This window comes from Odontesthes bonariensis, chromosome 14 (assembly GCF_027942865.1).
Source record: "Odontesthes bonariensis isolate fOdoBon6 chromosome 14, fOdoBon6.hap1, whole genome shotgun sequence".
In the NCBI taxonomy this organism is placed as follows: Eukaryota; Metazoa; Chordata; class Actinopteri; order Atheriniformes; family Atherinopsidae; genus Odontesthes; species Odontesthes bonariensis.
The window spans coordinates 8,687,422-8,708,433 of NC_134519.1; the positions used below are offsets into that span (position 1 = coordinate 8,687,422).

Below are 21,012 nucleotides of genomic sequence, written 5' to 3' on the forward strand. Positions count from 1 at the left end.
TCCGGGAATGTGTGTTCATGTTCATGTCTGTGTGGGTGTTTGAACTCTGTCTTCACTGTTCTGTGTGTGTGTGAGCATGAATGATTATTTCTGAGTGTGTACATTTCTGTAATGTCGGCACAGTTTGCACGTCTCCTTGGGCGGGTACATGTGTTTGCATTTGTGGCATTTGACAGGGTTGCTCTTTGTTCCCGTGCAGTTTTGATTCCTTCTCCCTTTGGTCTCTTGCTCGCACACAAGCACACACTCAGCTGCTTTTTGGTGTGACAGCTCGACTTGAAATGCATGTAGTTTCTGTTGCTTTTAATGGAATACCACCGAATCTGTCTCAAGGGGGAACGTAAACCTCCTTTTCCAACCCTGGTTTCCAAATGGATTCACTGGCTGACTGTGTTCACATGGCTCTTTGGGAGCCCTTCTCCTTCCTGCTGCTTAAATCTTTACTGTGAGCCAAGCGCACCGTAAACAGTAAACACAAAGTAGTGTCAATTAGCACAACCCAAGGTCAGAAACGTTCATTTTCCCAAGACCCTCTGGATCAATTTTTGCTTTCATAAATGAGAGGCGAGCAGAGAGCCGTGCACATGTCCTTTCTCACACCTTCCACGAGTGAACGCTCGCCTGGGGTGTTCGCTGTGTAGCAATCATTAATATTCATGGTGCAGAACATACACATCGTGCGAGACGAAGCTCGGCAAACGTTGCATCAAAATTTATATATTGGACAACGGTAGGCTGCCTTTGTTTCTGTGACGCCCTGCGGGGGCTGAGGAAGAGTTAGGATGCACAGGAGCTACTTACAATGGGGCTGGCATTGATGTAATCAGAGCTGCCCTGGCTGTTATCCGCCTTCAAGGGGATTCTGGAGTGATCATCTGGAATATATAAAAAAAAAAAAGGCAATTCTGTTATAGTTTTCACTGGCTTTATTAAATGAGTTATCATATTCCTAACTGTTGAACACCAGAACCAAGCAAGCTCAGTAAGGATGAATGTTTTCTCTTCTGGTTTATCGAGGTTGTTTTCAGAACAAAACCCATTGTTGTGCTGTTTCTACAGAGATCAGCTCATTCTTACATCTGCAGGAAGGTCCGTGAGGGTAAAACTCATTTCTCTGTGTTTTATGGGTAAGAAGCAAAATCAACCGTCACCTTTAGCCTCAGATAAATCACATCAAATTTATTTGTATAGCTCATTTCATGTACAAAACAATTCAAAGTGCTTTACATAAAATAAAAGCATTGCAGCAGGGAGTGGAAGAAGCATTAAAAATACATAAAAGATAGCGTGCAGATTTCATGCATAGACACATGAGAACAGAAATGTTTTTAACCTGGATTTAAAAATGTCTCCATTTGGTGAAAGTTTAATCTCCACTGGCAGTTTGTTCCACTTGTTTGCAGCATAACAGCTAAATGCTGCTTCTCCATGTTTAGTCTGGACTCTGGACTGGACCAGCTGACCTGAGTCCTTGGATCTCAGAGCTCTGCTGGCTTTATATTCTCTGAACATATCACAGATTGTAAACCATCAGCAGGCTTTTAAAATCTATTCTGTGACTGACTGGAAGCCAGAGTAAAGATTTTAAAGCTGCTGTGATGTGTTCAGATCTCTCAGTCCGGGTTGAAACTCCAGCAGCAGATAAATGACGTCAGATGTTCCAAAGGTTTAACGTCGACTCGTTGGAAGAACCAGCACGACTAATCACTTTGCACTCAGAAAGCCGTTTCCCACAACGTGCGATGCCGTTTCAACCATTTATCCCAGAGAGGCTGTGTTTTTCTCTCCGTCCCACGCTCACTCACAGTCCGAGCTGCCATGAAACAAGCCGTGAGCAAAGCCACCAGCATCCAGCAGCCTGGCCCACAAAGTGGCTGCATTTCCAGGCTGCAGCCACCCGTCCGCTGGCAAAACACACCGTCTGCGGCTCAGAACGCCTACATGGAAGCAGGCTTTTTTCCAGAGAGGTGATCATCATTTAATTACCGTTTGTTTTTCAACATATAAGCGAAGCAGATTGAGTTTAGCGGAGTCAGAGGAGCTGAGAGGTGGAGAAAAACAAGGAAAACAAACGAGTTGATAGGCGATTGGGAACTCCGGGAGTGGGATGTTCAATAAAACTGACATCAAAGTCTTAATCAGATTATAAATTAGAAGCAAAGTACATTTAGGGTTAAATCGAGATGCATGTAAAGCTAAGGTTGTTATGCTGTGACTGTTGGGGAGTCTTCTTTCAGATTTGCTGTTCATTATTTTCCATCCATTCAACTTATATGAATAGGTGGAATTTTCCAATGTTTCCCTCCTGCGGGCCGCTCCCTGAAGCATGCAGATACGCTGCTAACGGTTCCTACCCATTCCCCCCAAACGAAACTAGGGGTGCTTCACACAGGAAGCCCAATTTATTCCTGACAAACCGCTTTCCCAGCTGCCGATCTGGATTTCATTAAGCCGCGGCCCGGTGGAGAGAATAGGACGGCACTTTTTTAGATGGGCTATTTCCACAGAAGCTTAGACATTTTAATCATTGATGAGGTCTGTGCAGGAGAGCTTTAATAGAAAACTAATTTACAACCCTTCTGCTCGCCGCATCTGCTCCCAGTTCCTGATAATAGAGGCTGTGCTCCGAATGCACGGGAAAGTGTGGCGGAGAGGTGGTGCCGCCATGTTTGGGGGACTGATATCAGGAAGTGTATTAGCAGAGTTTAGATTCAAGTGAGAATGGAGGTTTTTCTGTGCTTAATTAGTATGGAGTTCAGACCAAGCTGCATGTTCACCATCAAAGAACCCAGAAGGTGTTTTCACAACACTGGAACCCTCCATTCCACACACAAACGCTGATAAAAAGTGGGTTACATACACAACAGTTCTGTCCTACTGCCCACTGGCTGGCTGGGATTTCACTTCATCCAAATCACAACCTACTTCCACCACTCTGCTCTACACAGTTCATGTTTCATGCTTGAATAGCAACACCGTGAGGATATTAGAATCAGACATTTTTCTGAAAGAACCCACCAATAATCTGTGCTTTGGTATCTAACGACTTGGGATTAAACTAGGGCTGGGCGGGTTAACTCGTTATTATTGCGTTAACTGGTTAATTATTTAACGCCGATAAATATTTTATGGCGCATTAACGCAGGTTTTATTATTGTAAAAGTCTGAATGCATCACACTCACACAGTTACAGCAAACACCACGAAGCATGGAGTAATAAAATAAAGATAAACTAGCAGGTAACATCACCGCTACAGGTGCTCCTCGGTCTCTGTGTGAAGCTCACGGAGCTAACCGGCGCTACTTCCTGTTTTTACGTGTTTCAACATAAAAGCACGTATTTCAAAATAAATTTTAAAAAAACTCCACCATTTACAGCCAAGTTGAATTGTCTTCTCAGCGTAGTAGTTCCAGTCTAAAATATCACTTAAAGGCAAAACACACAACTGATAGCAGCAAGTCATTCAAGGAAACAGACAGTGGAGCGAGGCTTCTACATAAAAACTACAGAAAGATGCTGATGTTAAAAGTGTGTTTGCACAACAAATGTTATGGCACTTTCATTCATATGGCAGCACATTTAAAATAAAACTAAAAGCTAAAAGCTATACACTACTTTTGGATTCCTTTTTGGATTTTGCGTACAAATGCGATTAATCGTGATTAATCAGGGAAATCATGTGATTAATTAGATTAAACATTTTAATCGTTGCCCAGCCCTAAAATCTGAATTTAAAATTCAGTTGAGCTGCACTTTACTTCTTTACTTTCTTTGTCATGTCTATTTAGTTGTGGCAAACTATGTTTTTAAAATTTGAATCGTTTCCCAGCCCTAGATAAAACAATCGTTGGAGGCCAACTCATTTAATTAATGCAGATGCTGATAATAATCAAGGCTTTGAAAGACGTACCTTCTCGAAGTTAAGAGAACATTAGTACTTTGAAACATAGGCTGCTAACAGCCAACATGCCATGGCTGACATCGCAGTTTACTTTGTAAAGCTTAGCTTAGCTTAGCTGAAACTCTAAGGTAAGAAGAGAAGGTTGAACAGTGCTTACAGGCCACCACAGCAGTCGAGCGGTTCTTCTTTGCATTGCCATCCTTACGGCCGACGGCGCTTACGTTGGGTTCGGCCTGGTACGCACAGAGCGCCTCCCACTCCTTCTCCAGGCGGTCCTTGTTCTTCAGGTGGTCCTCCATGTAAGACTGTAGGAGAACAGAGCAGAGAGGGTGAGGCGTAGCAGGAGATATGCAGTAAAGGATCGGACATGAATCAGTGCATTCAACGTAATATTCTCTCTTTAGTTAAGCTTGTGTATACCTGCCGAAAGCACTGAAAGAATGAGCATCGATTCAGCCTGTGATTATCATACGTCAAAGAGCTTTAATTAACTCTCTGGCAGGAGGAGCAGATGGGACAGTGGCTAATTATACTGTAAAAAAAATATCAATCAACTAAAGCAAAGTCGGAATTCTTTTTCCCTGATTGTTAATCGCCTTTTAAACTTTGTCGTCCAAAAGCAAAACACTATTTGTTTCTATCCGTTTCAGTCGGCTTGAATCGCCAATTAAAAAGCCACAACACTGTTACCCTATAATATTTTCGACTTCTTCAGAGTCGGGCCAATTATAAGCCTCTGGTTTAGATTCTTCAGTTTTCTCAATTTTCTAAGCTTCTATTTGAAGATTAAAACAAATGAAACGAATTATTTGGACATGCCATTAACCCCAGATCTGAGGGCCCATGTACATATTTTCTTCACTTTATTAGATGCAGCAATGCAAAGATAATTGTAGTGTGTGCCTGACTAATCTACTCCTGCTCCACGTAATGGTGACCAGTTTCACCCTTGTTATTATCTACATATAGAAAGCGTACACAATTAAGGAAGACAATGTGACTTTGAACAATTTCCTGCAAATTAACTCGGCGTAAGAGCATGACAAGTGGTCATAGTCCTATCTGATGGAAGAGGGGGCAGCTTTGTTTTTTGGCCCACCTGAGAATCAGCGGCTCATGCATACAAAATATGGATGATCATCTGTAATAGATGAGGGGCCCAAAACGAGCTAGTGTAGTTCTTTAAATGGCTCCAGCAATGATTTATGGTGGCAGTTACAAATGGGGCTGATCTAAATCAGAATTAGCTTCCCAAAAAGCCCTAATGGCTTTCTGCAGAAATGAGAAGGAGTTTGTTAAAAATGGAAGGCGGCTCGGCCAGATTTCTGGCCGCTGGAAGGTAATTGAAAAGTGTGGCGATCAAACGCATTGTGAGGATTTTATCAGGCGCTTATACATCTGATCAACAACCGAAATGCAGCTCAATGTTGGTTTTGAACTGCAGGCTTCGCCTTGTTGGGAGCACACGCACCGACAGAATCGGATCAGACGCACAAAGCATATCATACCCCGGTATGATAGGTGGCGCTGTACCCATTCCAACTGTTGCTAATAGAGCCACTTCCTGTTGACCTCTTCACCACCAACAACAACAACAAACTCAGGCGTTGGAGAAAGATGGAGAACGCAGAGCCAGATGAAGCTACGTCCCTCTACATTTGGTCTGTGATGAGCTGCTTGTTGCACAAACTCGATGCCCAACGGAGCATTCTCCATCGCGTTGTTTGTTTCTTTCTGACGGCGACAACAACAGGAATATCGTCTCCTTCGACTTCCGGGTCACGACCCCGGGGAAACATCTGGAGCATGCGCAGAACGCAAAGTCTGATTCACCACATGCTTCAGCGTCTACAAGCAGGTTTAGTGTGACTTTCAACCGAGTTATCTCGGGATCTTAATCCGATCCGATCCAATGTCTTGTCAGATTAAGGTGTCTACATGAACTTAATAACTCAGTTTTATTGTAATTTAGCCAATAATCCGATCCTTTCAGTGCCATGTGACCCCACTGAGTGTAAGAAAGACTGATGAAGAGGGCAGTAAATGGATGATAGAAGAAGACACAAGTCATTTCTAGGAAGAAGTACGAGTTTTAGGGAGATGACTGGAAAAGTGTGAGAAAAAAGAGAAATATTACAAAATAATTTCATTATTGAGGAGCTAGTATTTGGTGGTGGGCTGGACTGTGTTTTGATAAGGGATTGAAAAGTGTCCACTTCCATTAAAGATTGAAAACATCATCTAGAAAAGTCACCTTTTTCACAAAGCCAGCAGAACCCGAACACGTTGAAGCTTTGTAGCCATTTGTTGAGGAACGTCTCACTGAACTCTGATCTTAGGTTGTGCTTAAAGCTCAGGTAATGTTGGGATTAGGAGAGTTTTTAAGTTTAAATGTCAATAGCTTGCGTTCCAATTGGTCATTTAGATTCTACCTGCCTTGGACTTGCTCTATTTTATGACCACAGCTCTGGTAACATCCCTACCCGGGCATTCTGGCCCCCTCCCAAACCCTGATACGATCCAATTTCTTGTCAGATTAAGGTGTCTACATGAACTTAATAACTTATTCTTATTGTAATTTAGCCAATAATCCGATCCTTTCAGTGCCATGTACCCCACTGAGTGTAACACGAGCTCTCCATTACATTTAGCTTCAGAGCTGCTAAAAGCAGCGGTGATGTAACAGGAAGTGGGAAGCTGCGACTCTCCACCTGCACCAACAGCAGGAGGTCCGATCCATCAACAGACACATAAAAGCAAATGCACAGCCGGACATCGAACACATAAAACCACAAATGAAAGGTTTTTATAAAGGTCATAAACACTAAAAACAACCCTGTTCACCAGTGCACAAAAAAAAAAGACTACAAATATCGCATAGCTTGCAAACATGCTACTTGCATCTGAGCACGTACTTCTCCGTGTAAGTAATCCTACAGAAGATGCGCACACACAAACACACAAAGAGTGTCCAAATCAGATGCCCCCCCACCGTGCTGCACCCCCCACCCTCTCTCTCCCTCTCTAATGCCAGAGTAATAGGGTTTTGTGGCTGTGTAAAGGGATTATTGCAATCCAATCAGGAGGTGCTGAGATCACCATGTGTCGGCCAAACACTGAATAATCCCCCGACTGCGGGGGGGCTTACAGCTACCAAAGGTGCTCGATAAAAACCTCGACGCGAGAGGACTCAGCCCGAGTCTCCATTGTGGCGGTGACGCACCATCCGAGCACCTGTAGGACGGAGCAGCATGAAAGCCGGCCACATGGGAGGTGACATAATGCGGAAGCCATTTCTGACCAACAAAGATCAGAAAGAAAAGGGGAAGTGGGTGGAAAATATCACCGCGGGATACCGTTCCCCAGCAGGGAGGGGTGTCCGTTGGTTTAAAGTGACAACGTACATTAATGAAATGCTGTTTATGTGTGACATTTAGATATTTTAGACTCTTCAAATCTAGGCTAAAACCCTACTTATTTAGGATTGCACTGTTCTTTTATTGTTTTTATTTGGTTTTACTTATTCTTCTCTTTATTTATTACCTGCTGTAAAGCACTTTGGTACACCGTAAGGTTCGTCTGTAAAGGGCTGTATAAATAAAGTACATTTTATCTTGCATCTTCTTTGATTAAAATATTGCACGAGCTGCTTTTTTTGCACAGCATCTGGATAAGTGAAGGGCTTCTCCAACAAATATGTAATCAATGTGCAGCGATCTTTCAGCACAGAGACTGCCGTCTTATTTTCAGTTAAAAGCTGATAACACGAGTCAAACTTCTCCGCAGCTGGACGCTTCCTGTTCTCCAGCCGACCACATTAGAGTGATTTAACATCCATTTCCTGAAACTCGTGCTTTCTCTCCAGCCGTTACCCTGTGACCCATCAACTCCACGGATCACATCCCAGCAGGCCCGACGGAAAAACCACAACAAATTCCAAGCAGGGTTCATCTCAGCGGAGGCTCCTGCTGCAGTATAATCTATGACACTTACTTGGCCAGCAACAAAAGACAAGATAATGTGCTTTATATATAGAGAGAGTCGCCTAATCCTCTTAAGACACAAGCAGAGAGGATGTGGGGGAGGTGGTGAGGGTGCACGGGGTTCTCAGATCAAGTCACATGAGAGCGAGTAATACATTAACTCAGATAAGATGGTGAAAGCTGTTTCTCCTCAAATTAAAACCGGTGGGTGGAAGATGACATGGAATTTGCCAGAGGTTTACGAGAGGCAATTAATTATAGGGGGGAGGTGGGTGGGTCGGAGGGCGAGGAGGGGCACTGCCGCTCATCTGCGATCATGTTGTTCCTTTCTTTGAAGCTTGCAATTTTTTTTTTTTATTATTAATCTGTCCGCCGTTGCTTTACTTGAGTGCAAAGCGGAGCATCAGCTGAAATCTTGCTTTTCCACAGTATCGCTGCGCTCGTCTTATTTTGGGATGGATTCGGTCTCCTGCTGCGATACCGCTCTTAAAAAAAAAATCTCTCCCAAATCTGTCGACTGGAGCCCAGGTTTGCAGGCAGAAAACTCTCCGTTCGGTCTCTGCTGTCTTACAGTTAACACTGCGACGTGAATTTGAAATGAGTTGTCTTGTAAGTGGGAATATTTTTGTGTAACTGACAGCCCTGACTGCAAAAAGGGAAGTGTGAGCAGTCACAAAAAGGCACTGTTCCAAATCGTGGAGAGGCGAACGGGGAAGGATGGCAAGAAAAGAAGACGACGGAGGAGAGAATAAGAGAAAAAGAACAATGCAAAGACAGACAGACAGATGCATGAAAGGATAAAGGGGATAAAAAAACAAAGAAGAGAAATGTGATCGCTGCATGAAAAACAAGTGAAGACGGATGATGGAATGAAGGAAAATATAGAAGGTAATCGAGGAAGGATGGGTTTATATAATGGTGCGGAAAAATCTGATGAAGGTCGACAAACATTATGGTTGTCGGGCAATAAGAATTATACAAAACATTTCCCTAGTTTGGGGAAATTACAGATCTTTAAAGTCGATTCTGTCCCTAGGTTTTCCTTCCCTCTGACCATTGTGCTTCTAAGAGGTGCAGAACAGACACATGACAGTCGCATTATGTAACTTTCCCTGCGCCGCCTAACGTTTCTGTTGTGGGAGGATATGGTCGGTTTGGGCCAATCAGAGCTGCCGCCTGTCTCACTGTACGTGCGAAGCTGTCCAAGGTGCTGAAACACTTTGGGCTCCGGCTGTGCACCCCCCGTCTTATCCTCTGATTCAGAGCAGCATTTGCCGTGAATTTTTTGGGGAGTGAACCAGAGAGATTTAACTAAAGAGCTCACAGCTTCCTTCCATTAACTAACAATCACACAACAACACCTCCAGTGATGATGAGCAGCCTGTGACTTACAAACTAGCAGAATCCCCAGCACCTCATCCTTTTCACTTCCTCAGTGAGATAAAAACACGGAGTTAAATATGCCATAAACTCCTCAACCATGCAGGGGCCTCTTAATAAAAGCAGCTCTTTTGGACAGGTTTATAACTATTAAACAGCATAGTTTCAATTAAAAGAAGTGCATTTGCATCCAAGATGCATTTAATGTTTATAACCCAGCTACTAAATTGGAAACAGTTTTTTTTTTAAAAAGGGGGAATTCTGTCACTTTATTATCCCAAAGAAAACAAGAAATAAATTAAATTGCCTACATACAATTTAACTCCTTACATCTATGTTCATACCATAAAACTACAGATATAGTGGGGCGGTACAGACATATAGCATATTAACTCCATACTAGGATGAGTAAAAGAAGCAATAAAGAGTAACTAAATGAATTTGGTTAAATATGTGAATAAAATGGTGACCTAACATGGTCAATTGTGTTTGTTTTGGATGATTTTGTACGTCCAATGTGTGGATTGTTAATGCCATGTTGAAATATGTCACAAATTAGCCCAGTTTTAACATTGTAACACTCAGTTCAACAGGATAAACCTGCATTGGTTCACCAATTGAAATGTTGCAGTTCCAATAAACATTCCATAACTGAGAATTTGCCATGTTTACCTGACTTATTTACTCTTCCTAAACAAGCTTATGTCTCGCTATATTACGTCGATTGTCCGGCTTATTATTACGTCTTCCATAACATCCAAGTTTGACACCATTGATTGGACAAAAGTACTGATGAGGAGGAGGATGGGGAATGGTTGGCATCATTCCACCAACTGCCTTGCCAGGGAAGTTTGAGACCAACCTAACAGAATGTTTTCACTGTTCCCATGTTTAGTCTAAGGAGTTTAAAAAGTGGGTTAGGTTTAGAAGTTACTACACAACTACATGGGGGTTGAAAAACATACAGGTTTGAAGCTTACACATTTCCTATTCATGGATTGGCGTTAAACACGCTAAAGATGTTTCCATCCCACTAATCTTAACCAGGAAGTTTGACTACTACGTTTTGGACACACGGATAAATTACCTTTTTATCTAATAAACAGTTGATTACTGTAGGTTTTACCACTTTTTAAGTCTGGGGCTGGTGAGGTTGTGCTTATTATATGTTTTTTCTTCATGAACATTTCCATTAGTCAACACAATATTGATATCAGAACTAACCGAACAGTAATTATACTCGAAAGTAAGACTAAATATGAAGTGACTTGGACTGTCTAAGACACTGCATGCTTGGTTTCCATTTTAGTCAACGTGTACTATTGTATTTTGGTCAAATTTTTAAACTTACTTGAGCTTGTTTAGGTTGTGGCACTAAACTTACTTGGTTAGGTTTATAAAAGATACTAATTGTGGTTCAAGTAGACTTTTTTCACAATGTTAACCATTTGTTAACCAAGCTGCTTCCTTATAGGCTGACAGGGTGATGAGCCCTGATCACAAATATATGCCTACTGGTATGTTGCCATCTTACAATTTTACAAGATTTTCCAATTTTACGGCCTGTAGTTTAAAATGAGCATCTTTCACACGATGAATCAATGTAGGAACATTTTTTACATGAAACTTTGCTCCAAACAGTTTAATTATTTGCAACTTATTTTCAACCATAAGCCTCAAACGTTGTTGAACTTTAACTAATTGACTGGACTTTAATCATACTTTGCTATAATTGCCTTATTGCACAGGCAGGGTTTTTTTTAATATGTATTGAATATCATCTGAAGAGCATGTTCTTGCTTTAAAAGATATCTGCAGAACAGGTTCGTGTCCGTATTTTATGGTGGCCGACACGTGCAAACGCGCTGCAAACGGCGAAACAAATCCAACAATAAAATGCTGCAAGAGAAAAATGCGGCAATAACAAAAACGACCGGAGCACACGCGCTGCAAACCCCAAAACACATGCAAGAAAGAAACGCTGCAAACATCAAAACACATGCAGGAGAGAAACGCTGCAAACTTCAAAACACATGCAAGACAGAAACGCTGCAAACTTCAAAACACAACGTAAGTTCGCCAGGCCACTAGGCGGTCTCGACCTGTGGGATAGGGGATCGACTATGGGAGATCTACTATATTAATGAAAGAGAAGAAAGTCAAAAGGTACGTTGTCATTTATGTCTTTTTTAAACACTTGGCCGTAATCTTTTACTTTATTATAGAAGAGCAGCGGAGTTATGTCGCTATAATAAGGTAAAATATTACGGCCAAGTGTTTAAAAAAGACATAAATGACAACTACCTTTTGACTTTCTTCTCTTTCATGAATATGGTAGGTCGAGACCCCCTAGTGGCCTGGCGAACTTCCGTTGTGTTTTGGGGTTTGCAGCGTTTCTCTCTTGCATGTGTTTTGGGGTTTGCAGCGTTTCTGTCTTGCATGTGTTTTGGGGTTTGCAGCGTTTCTCTCTTGCATGTGTTTTGGGGTTTGCAGCGTTTCTCTCTTGCATGTGTTTTGGGGTTTGCAGCGTTTCTCTCTTGCATGTGTTTTGAAGTTTGCAGCGTTTCTCTCTTGCATGTGTTTTGGGGTTTGCAGCGTTTCTGTCTTGCATGTGTTTTGGGGTTTGCAGCGTTTCTCTCTTGCATGTGTTTTGGGGTTTGCAGCGTTTCTGTCTTGCATGTGTTTTGGGGTTTGCAGCGTTTCTGTCTTGCATGTGTTTTGGGGTTTGCAGCGTTTCTGTCTTGCATGTGTTTTGGGGTTTGGAGCGTTTCTGTCTTGCATGTGTTTTGGTGTTTGCAGCGTTTCTGTCTTGCATGTGTTTTGAAGTTTGCAGCGTTTCTGTCTTGCATGTGTTTTGAAGTTTGCAGCGTTTCTCTCTTGCATGTGTTTTGAAGTTTGCAGTGTTTCTCTCTTGCATGTGTTTTGGGGGTTTGCAGCGCGTGTGCTCCGGTTGTTTTTGTGAGTGCCGCATTTTTCTCTTGCAGCATTTTACTGTGGAATTTGTTTCGCCATTTGCAGCGCGTTTGCACGTGTCGGCCACCGTAGTATTTACTCTTAAGCATTTAAACATTTATGGGCTGGTCTCGGTTTTCTGGAGATGATTTTCTCTTGGAGGATATTCAGCTGTGTGTATGTGTGTGAAACAATTTTATGGAAATAAATTACTTCAAGACCTTTTTGAAGTTTCTTTGGAGAGCATTTCAGCATTTGAATTCATTTCCATCACCTACACAAGATTAATCATCGCGAACAAACTTGATCCACTTGGCCGGTCTCCTTCCTTCCCCTCACATCATTTACATATCAGTCTCTATAATTTAAGACAGAAGTAACTCTTCATTTCTTCCCTCTTAATCTCTCAAGAAAAGCCACCTCTGCTGAGATTGCCGCGTCTGGCAAAGACGAAGCAAACGTACCTAAAAAAAAGTTGCCACATACTCAAACCTATTTTCATCTCCATATGACCTCGGGCGGTTCAAATGCGTGTTATTTTGTGTTGTGGGTGCGTTTGCCAAAGAAATATTTTAGCTAAATTCTGCGTAGAACAACACAGACGCACTCTGCAGCAGCACGGAGCTGCAAAGGGAATCAACCACACACAACTCTGGTGCAAATCTCAGGGGTAATTAGTATCTTTGTGCCTATTGAACACATCAAAAAAAGCCAGTTTTATCTCATCTTGCCGGCAGCTTCATAATGCATGGAGAGTGAGACGGGGGCGGAGTGGGGGGGGTTGGGATGAAGAGGTGGTGGTGTTGAGGGTGGTGGGTTGTTGAAGTGAGTAGCTGTATATCGCAATTATGATGGCGCTCAACAGAATGCAACCGAGGTTCAATAGAGCTTCTTTTTTTTTATCTGCAGGATAGAAGAGGGTGAGAAGCCTGCTTATAGAAAGTGTGGGTGTAATGAGATGTGCAGAAACACAAAGAGGTGGAGAAAGATGAGAGATGCAGTGAGAGGAGTGTGTTTGTGTGTGTGTGTGCTTGAGGGAAATGATCAGTATATGATGGGGGCCAAAATGGTTCCAAAATGGTTCCACTGGTGCTTAAAGAAGCTTAAAGAGTGAGTGAAGAGATGATATAAGAGGAGATAAAGGAAAGCCATTTAAGAAGAAACAGATGTTGGTCTGCCATTTCATCATTGGAATGAAAGTCGTTTGGCTAAATGTTTTGACTGAACTGTATTATATGATGAATGCTTTTTCAGAATTAATTGTACTGTGATTTTTTTCCCCAATTTCTTCCCCTTTACAACAATAGTCACAAACTGTGCTATTATCAACAAAAACTTGGATTAAGCTAATTTTATTTTGTCTCTTGTACTGTTTTCTGTTTGTCGTGTTGGCAGCAATTTTATTTATTAGGGCTGGGCGAGTTAACTCGTTATTATCGCGTTAACTGGTTAATTATTTAACGCCGATAAATATTTTATTGCGCATTAACGCAGGTTTTATTATTGTAAAAGTCTGTTGAATGCATCACATTCACACAGTTACAGCAAACACCACGAAGCATGGAGTAATAAAATAAAGATAAACTAGCAGGTAACATCACCGCTACAGGTGCTCCTCGGTCTCTGTGTGAAGCTCACGGAGCTAACCGGCGCTACTTCCTGTTTTACTTGTTTCAACATAAAAGCACGTATTTCAAAATAAATGTTAAAAAAAAACCTCCTGCATTTACAGCCAAGTTGAATTGTCTTCTCAGCGTAGTAGTTCCAGTCTAAAATATCACTTAAAGGCAAAACACACAACTGATAGCAGCAAGTCATTCAAGGAAACAGACAGTGGAGCGAGGCTTCTACATAAAAACTACAGAAAGATGCTGATGTTAAAAGTGTGTTTGCACAACAAATGTTATGGCACTTTCATTCATATGGCAGCACATTTAAAATAAAACTAAATGCTAAAGGCTATACACTACTTTTGGATTCATTTTGGGATTTTGCGTACAAATGCGATTAATCGTGATTAATCAGGGAAATCATGTGATTAATTAGATTAAAAATTTTAATCGTTGCCCAGTCCAACTTATAAGAAATTAAAGCAAGTTAATGACTTAGAAATTATTTATTTTTCAGTGAGTTTTTTTTCTTTCCGTTTGATTAAGTTTAGAAATCAAATTTACTTGGTTTGGTTTTGGCAACACGAGATCCTGGTCAGGTTTGAGCACTAAAACTGACCAGGTTAGGTTTAGGAAAAGATCTAAGCTTGGTCATGTGATTCAGAGAGACAACTGGGCTCTGATTGGCAGCCATTTGACAAGCTTAAAAACTGAAAATGTCTGCAGCAATTCAAGAGTCCTTGAGCCTTGAACTCTTGTCATGAATTCTACTTTCCCCCTTTTTCTATTATTTCATAAAGTTTACTCAGATGTGAGGTCGTCTGTTTGATCTCGAAAAAGAAAACTCACCAGTATCATGTGACCAGTGGAGATGTCCATGTTTGAGTGGGCGGGCTCTTCGCTCCATGAGGAGATGCTGCTCCGTGCGGAGGGGCTGACCGCTTGACCGCCATCGCTGAACTGAGATGAGACGCTGTTGATCCGGGAGGAGATGGGCTCCGGGCGCTCAGGAGGCTTGACCGCCATGCGCTGCCGACAGAGTTCCTGAGGAGGGAGGGGAGGCACAGATGAATCACTGCTGCATGCAGAAGTCAAGACACTCGACGACGCCATTGGATTTGAAGCATCTCGGCAAATAACTGATATAATTAGGGGAAAAAAAATAAAATCATAGCGGCTATTCTTGCTTTGATCTGCTGTACAGCCTCCAAAGTATTGGGCAAAGAATATGCAACAGGAATAATGTAATCCATATTCGTGTTATAACCGCCTTAAATGAGACGGCGACTCTTAACTTAAGTTGAAAGCTGCGTTACACTGGAAAAAAAATCAAAGTCTTACCAAGTATATTTGTCTCATTTCTAGTCAAAATATCTAATTACACTTAATATAAGACACAACTGCCTAACAAGTACCATTTCAGCCAGATATAGGGACTTACATCTGGAATATCTTGTTAAATGAAAAAGTCTTGAAAACAAATTGTTTTGAGTCCCATGTCACATGAAACAAGCTTTTTTGGGCATTTGAAGAGGTTTTTAAGCTAATTTCAAGATCACTTTTATCTCAAATGTTCCAAATATCACATTTTCACTAGTTCCATTGGCAGATTTTTTTGCTTATTTCAAGCAAAAACGTCTTGTACTTTTTAGTTTTTTTACTTATTTTTGGAGGGGCATTTTTTCCAGTGTATTGACATTGCTGTGCTTCAAATTCCACCTTTGGTCAACCTTCATTACCGAACTGCTTTGTGTTTTTTTTCCTCACAAATGTATCCGGCATTTAAACCGCTACGTAACACTCGCACACATTTGAAATCACAAGTGAGGAGTTAAACCTCCGGATTTCTTGAGACTCGCAGCAACATCATCATCAAAATCATCTTTTTCCTGGATCTCAGTAATTCCAAAGTTATTGTTGGATGCATCTTACACGATCGTGATGCAACAGTCTTAAGAGATCTGCATCTACTGTAAACTGGGCTTTGATGGGAAGAAACGAATGCACAGTCCCAACTTCAGTCAGCAGATGTCATTAGATTTTTGAGCCAGCAGAGAATCATGCTCATGTGTATCATTGAATCAGAACTGGGGAAACTTTGTACCCTTTTACAGGAACTGCCACTATGCCTGGCTCTGAGTAGCGCTTCTAATGCAATTTACTAGAACCAATCACTGTGCTAAAGTGAAAACAACCCATCAGACAAGGGGGGGGAGTCGTGGTCACTTCTACAGTGACCATGGTTACAATCGTGCACATGCAGAACTGCTTCCTCTGCAGAGAGGGCGTATGAGGCTGAACAGATAGCATAGCACAGAGGGAAGTGGAGGGACATTCAATTCAGTCATTCACACCTGACGAATGGCATCCTCTAAAAAAAGAAGAAAAAAAGAGATGAACTGCCCTTTTCATGTGATAATCGTTGTCACAGTTGTCTTTCTATGCTTGAAAGCTGAAATACGCAACAGTTAAAGGGTTTCTTTGGGCTTGATTAGTGAATGTTAGTAAAAAAAAAAAAAGGTCGTGCTAATAAATCGACCTTCATAAAAAGCAATGATTCGGTTTGTCATGCTCCAGTGTGTGAATCCCAAGTCTTAAAACTACAAAAAGAAAACTGATTTAATGCTACATTTTAAGGCACTTAACCACCAGCTTCTGAATGCCAACCAGTAAAAAAAAAAAACAACTATACAAAGAGTTTTTGCCAACATCTTCATCCGTATGCCTGAGCAAACTGTCATTTTCTGTCGGCTGGATACGGGACAACAATGAAATGCCGGCACAGTGTCCAACGTTTCCGTCAGCCTGCTCTGCGCGGCTCCAGGCAGGAACATCGCTGAGATGTGATGAATGACTGTGTGACTCGGAACAGGAGAAAGGAAGTCGACTGGGACAATGTTGTTCAAACTGAAGAGCCGCGAGTTCCCTTTGTCTAAATCAAAGACCGCAAATGGGACGTTTTAAACCTGTTAAGACGGAAAAATTCTTAACTTTTCGAGTCATTTTAGACAGAGGTTTTCAGACGGGTCAGCGCAGGGCCTGCTGGGATGTGTGATGAGCGAGCTGAGCCAAAGGGCGAAGCTGTCCTTCCAGTGGTCCATCTACATTCCCACCCTCATCCATGAGGATGAACAGTGTGGACGAATGGGATCGCAGCGCAGGAAGTGGAGCTTCCTCCGACGGATGTGAACAGAACCCAACAGATTAAAAGTCGGAGCTGCTGCTCCAGCCAGCTGAGGTGGCTTCTATCAGGGAAACCTTTTGGGTTACTTCACCGTGTTTTGGACATTTTTTTTAACTGGAATGGAGAGACCAAGGCAAAAAACAAGACCAGCTGGAAGATTACATCTCTCGGCTGGCTTAAACACACGTTGGTATCCCATCAGTGGAAAGATCCAGGAAAACTGCTGAACTGCAATATGAGCGCGGTGTCTGTGTCAGACTGCAACACACCAGTTACTCTTTTGTTTTCAAAGTGAAAGATTGTCTGAGGGTGCATATTATAAATCCCTGAGCTTGAATTAAGCATCATACTGCTTTGTTCTCTTTCGGCTGCCATATGGGACACATCTACAATGGTTTAGGAATACACAATGAAACTAAACATTTTCTCTTGTGTATATATTTGTGCACAGCCATGGATGACGAACTGCACCAATATATATCTAATCATGTTCTCAAAACTGAAATAAAATGCACTTTTTGCCACATTTGCTGAAACTATCACTGTGCCCTGACAGTAATCTGTGATTCCCATTTTCAAGCTTCCCTTCTTCTCAGGTTACCAACCTTTGCTTCAAAGTTTTGAGTGGTTAATGAAATGATAATATAGGTGCTTAAATGGCAAACTTCAGAAATGTTGTTGATCAATAGGAGTTTTGACTTTACATTTACATGAAATATGACATTTTCCCAAATTTTTGTGGAGCAAAATCATCACAAGTACCTGATCAAAGGTTTTTTTTTATTATTTCATGTAACATTAAGGATGAAGAAGGGTCTTTGTGGTAAAACTACATTGGTACCCATTTGGCAAGCTAAAAAAATATCTACATTCATGTCTCTTTACTGGACAAAACATATGGAAGTAGATCAATTCCTTCCAAGCTAACATCCAAATTTTCTGGCTTGACTTGAAACAGTTTTTACTAAGTTTCTGATTTGTAAATAACTAAAGTATTTGGCGAACAGATGGTGCAGGAATTTTTGCATTGGAAACTGAGCAGGCTGTACAATAAAAATAAATCAATTTATAATCAGGCAAAACACTAAACCCACATGACAAAATTCTCAGTAAAATACATCACATTACGGTGCAGAAAGCAAATGAAACGCTAACTTGTCACCTGGGACATCCTTTAAATAATACGAGGCTGAACCATACATCAAATGCATCCGCCTTCAAGGACATGGACTACAACACGAGACCTGGACTGAATCTCACTGGGAATCTGTGTTTCCTAATGAGCGAGATGTTGATGATTAACCGGCGGCCTGTTTGATGGACAGTGGAGGTAATGTGAGCAGGCCTTCATCAGTCTGTATCAGATCTAACGGATGCGCTCGTAGGTCGGCGCGCTGACACTGATCTATGGGCGCAGACTCATAAATGCGTGCAGATTATTAAAGTGCTGCAGTACCTGGGGCCCGGGGACGCTGACAGCCATGGGACGGGGCAAACACAAACATGCCTGCAGACTGATGGTCCAACCAGAGCTAAATGTATTCCGCAGGCTGGTTTCACGGTTTTAGATTGGTGCTAAAGTCTTTGTGTTTTCAAATGTCAGAGTTTCGTGAGACTGTGAAAGCCAGCTGGTTTGCAGCCTGGCAAACAAGGAGTTTTTCAGCTGAGAGCAAGGCTGAAATGATAAATGGACATATGGAAAAGTGCCTTAAATCCACCTGTGTAGCTTCAGCTACTGAGTCCTGGACTGCTGACAAGTAAATAAGAGTTTTATACAATTAATACATTAAATAATGAGTTTATCAGTTAAACAAAGTAAATAAGAGTTTTATACAATTAATACATTAAATAATGAGTTTATCAGTTAAACAAACTAAATAAGAGGTCTGCAATAGTCTTTTTTATAAAATTAATACATTAAATAATGAGTTTATCAGTTAAAAAAGTAAATAAGAGGTCTGTAATAGTCTTTTTTATACAATTAATACATTAAATAATGAGTTTATCAGTTAAAAAAGTAAATAAGAGGTCTGTAATAGTCTTTTTTATACAATTAATACATTAAATAATGAGCTTATCAGTTAAACAAAGTAAATAAGAGGTCTGCAATAGTCTTTTTTACACAATTAATACATTAAATAATTAGCTTATCAGTTAAACAAAGTAAATAAGAGGTCTGAAATAGTCTTTTTATACAATTAATACATTAAATAATGAGCTTATCAGTTAAACAAAGTAAATAAGAGGTCTGCAATAGTCTTTTTTACACAATTAATACATTAAATAATTAGCTTATCAGTTAAACAAAGTAAATAAGAGGTCTGAAATAGTCTTTTTATACAATTAATGCATTAAATAATGAGTTTATCAGTTAAACACGGAATAGTGATCAGCAGCCTCAGCTCAGGTGTTTTCTTTACGCATTTTTTCACCCTAAAATAACTTTAAAATCTTTAGATTTTCTTCAAAAGTCAGTGTTGCTCCTTGATGAGATCATAGTTTCACTAAGTTATGTTATTTAAAGAGAAACGCTCATCAGTGTTGGGGAAAGGGAGAGTTTTACAGACTTACACCCGTGTAATAAAAGGTTTGTCGGATAGTTCAGGGTTGAAAATCATCTCATCTCATCATAAAAACCGCTTTAACCTAAAGATTTTTCAAGAGGGAAACGTGATCAGCAGCATTCGAAGTGCATTCCAACGACCCCACACTGTGAACTTTGCAGGTGCAGCAAAATCTTTTATGATGTAATTAAAACCGCTTCAAAATGGCTTCCCTCTGAGAGCCAATTAGAGGACAAAATGGGAAGAAAACTTGAAGAAACCGTATAACCCGGGACAGATTTATAGTGTAAATAGTGAAGATTAACTGCCCTGACACCTCCCACCTCCAAACTAAGTCCATACAAACAGAAGAATCTTTATTGACTCCGTATTGATTCTCAGTACACTTCATCTCACTAATCACTGTGGTTTAAGCTCTGGAGGTCAGTCTGCTGTACATGCTGCAGCTTTCACTTAGCGCCGCCCGTTTGGAAATGGACGCCAGTAATGACAGAACAGGTGACACTTGCAGTCAAACCTCCACAGTAAACTCCCGTTCTGTGCTTAATGGAGCGGAAAACTTTCGCTGCCAAACGGCTTAAGCCAAAGCCAACTTGTAGAGTGTTGAAGGTCATCCAACATTTTGCGAAAGCAAAAACAAAAGAGACAAAATGATCTTTTCGAGGACAATCCGTATTAGCCTTTTCGGGTTTTCTGGGTTAATTCTATGTGACGGCTCATACATCAAATGCATTTAGGAAAAAAGCTGTAATGTTGTGGCATCCATTGCAACAACCGCATTCACTTTGACAATAAAGGTGGAGGAATGTTCACAGAGATGGATGACTCGTCTCTGGGAAAGTCGGCTTCCAAATGCAATAAAATGAATGAAAAATGCGCGTCTGGGAAGAGAGACATCAATCTTAAGAAATGAAAGAAGGAAAAAAAAGGACAAATGACCCTTTTCAAACAATAATTGGTGAGGGATTCATCGGCATGCCATAAATGAGAGCGCCTTACTGAGTTACAGAAGTTAAACTCTGGACTTAGACTTGATTTAAGCTAGCAGGAAGCTAAAAACTTTGTATTTTACCTCCTAAGTTGTACAGAAGTGTCTCTTTCACGGAGGAGGTAGGTTTATTTGCATGATCATTGTAGGAACATCCTGTGTGTGCGTCCCCCATTCCTGCATAAAAAATGAAAAACCTCAACCACCCCTCTCATGGGCGTAAAGCCAGGGAATCCACTTGGCGCCACATGACCATCTCAAATCGACGCATCGCCCGGGGGGCGACGGTGGGCGTGTCGGTGCAGCCAGGCGTGTGCCACCCGATGCAACCCCCCGTTACAGAAGTCTGGGGTCGGGGTGTGCCAGCATCAGGTTCACAGGGGCGCCTCTGTTTACATGCCCCTCTGAACAAAACAGATTCACTCTGAGGGGGAACAATACGGTCGAGC

General features: G+C 41.4%; 1 protein-coding gene across 1 annotated transcript in view; it reads right to left on the reverse strand.

Moving 5' to 3' along the window:
- Window positions 1-21,012, reverse strand: part of LOC142398666 (receptor-type tyrosine-protein phosphatase N2-like) — a 295,961-nt gene that overhangs the window by 41,981 nt on the left and 232,968 nt on the right. The window contains exons 14-16 of the mRNA XM_075482757.1: window positions 14,677-14,871; window positions 4,060-4,207; window positions 802-875 (exon numbers count right to left, since the gene is read on the reverse strand). Of these exons, the coding sequence (XP_075338872.1) occupies window positions 802-875; window positions 4,060-4,207; window positions 14,677-14,871 (417 nt within the window). The remainder of the gene's footprint in view (window positions 1-801; window positions 876-4,059; window positions 4,208-14,676; window positions 14,872-21,012) is intronic.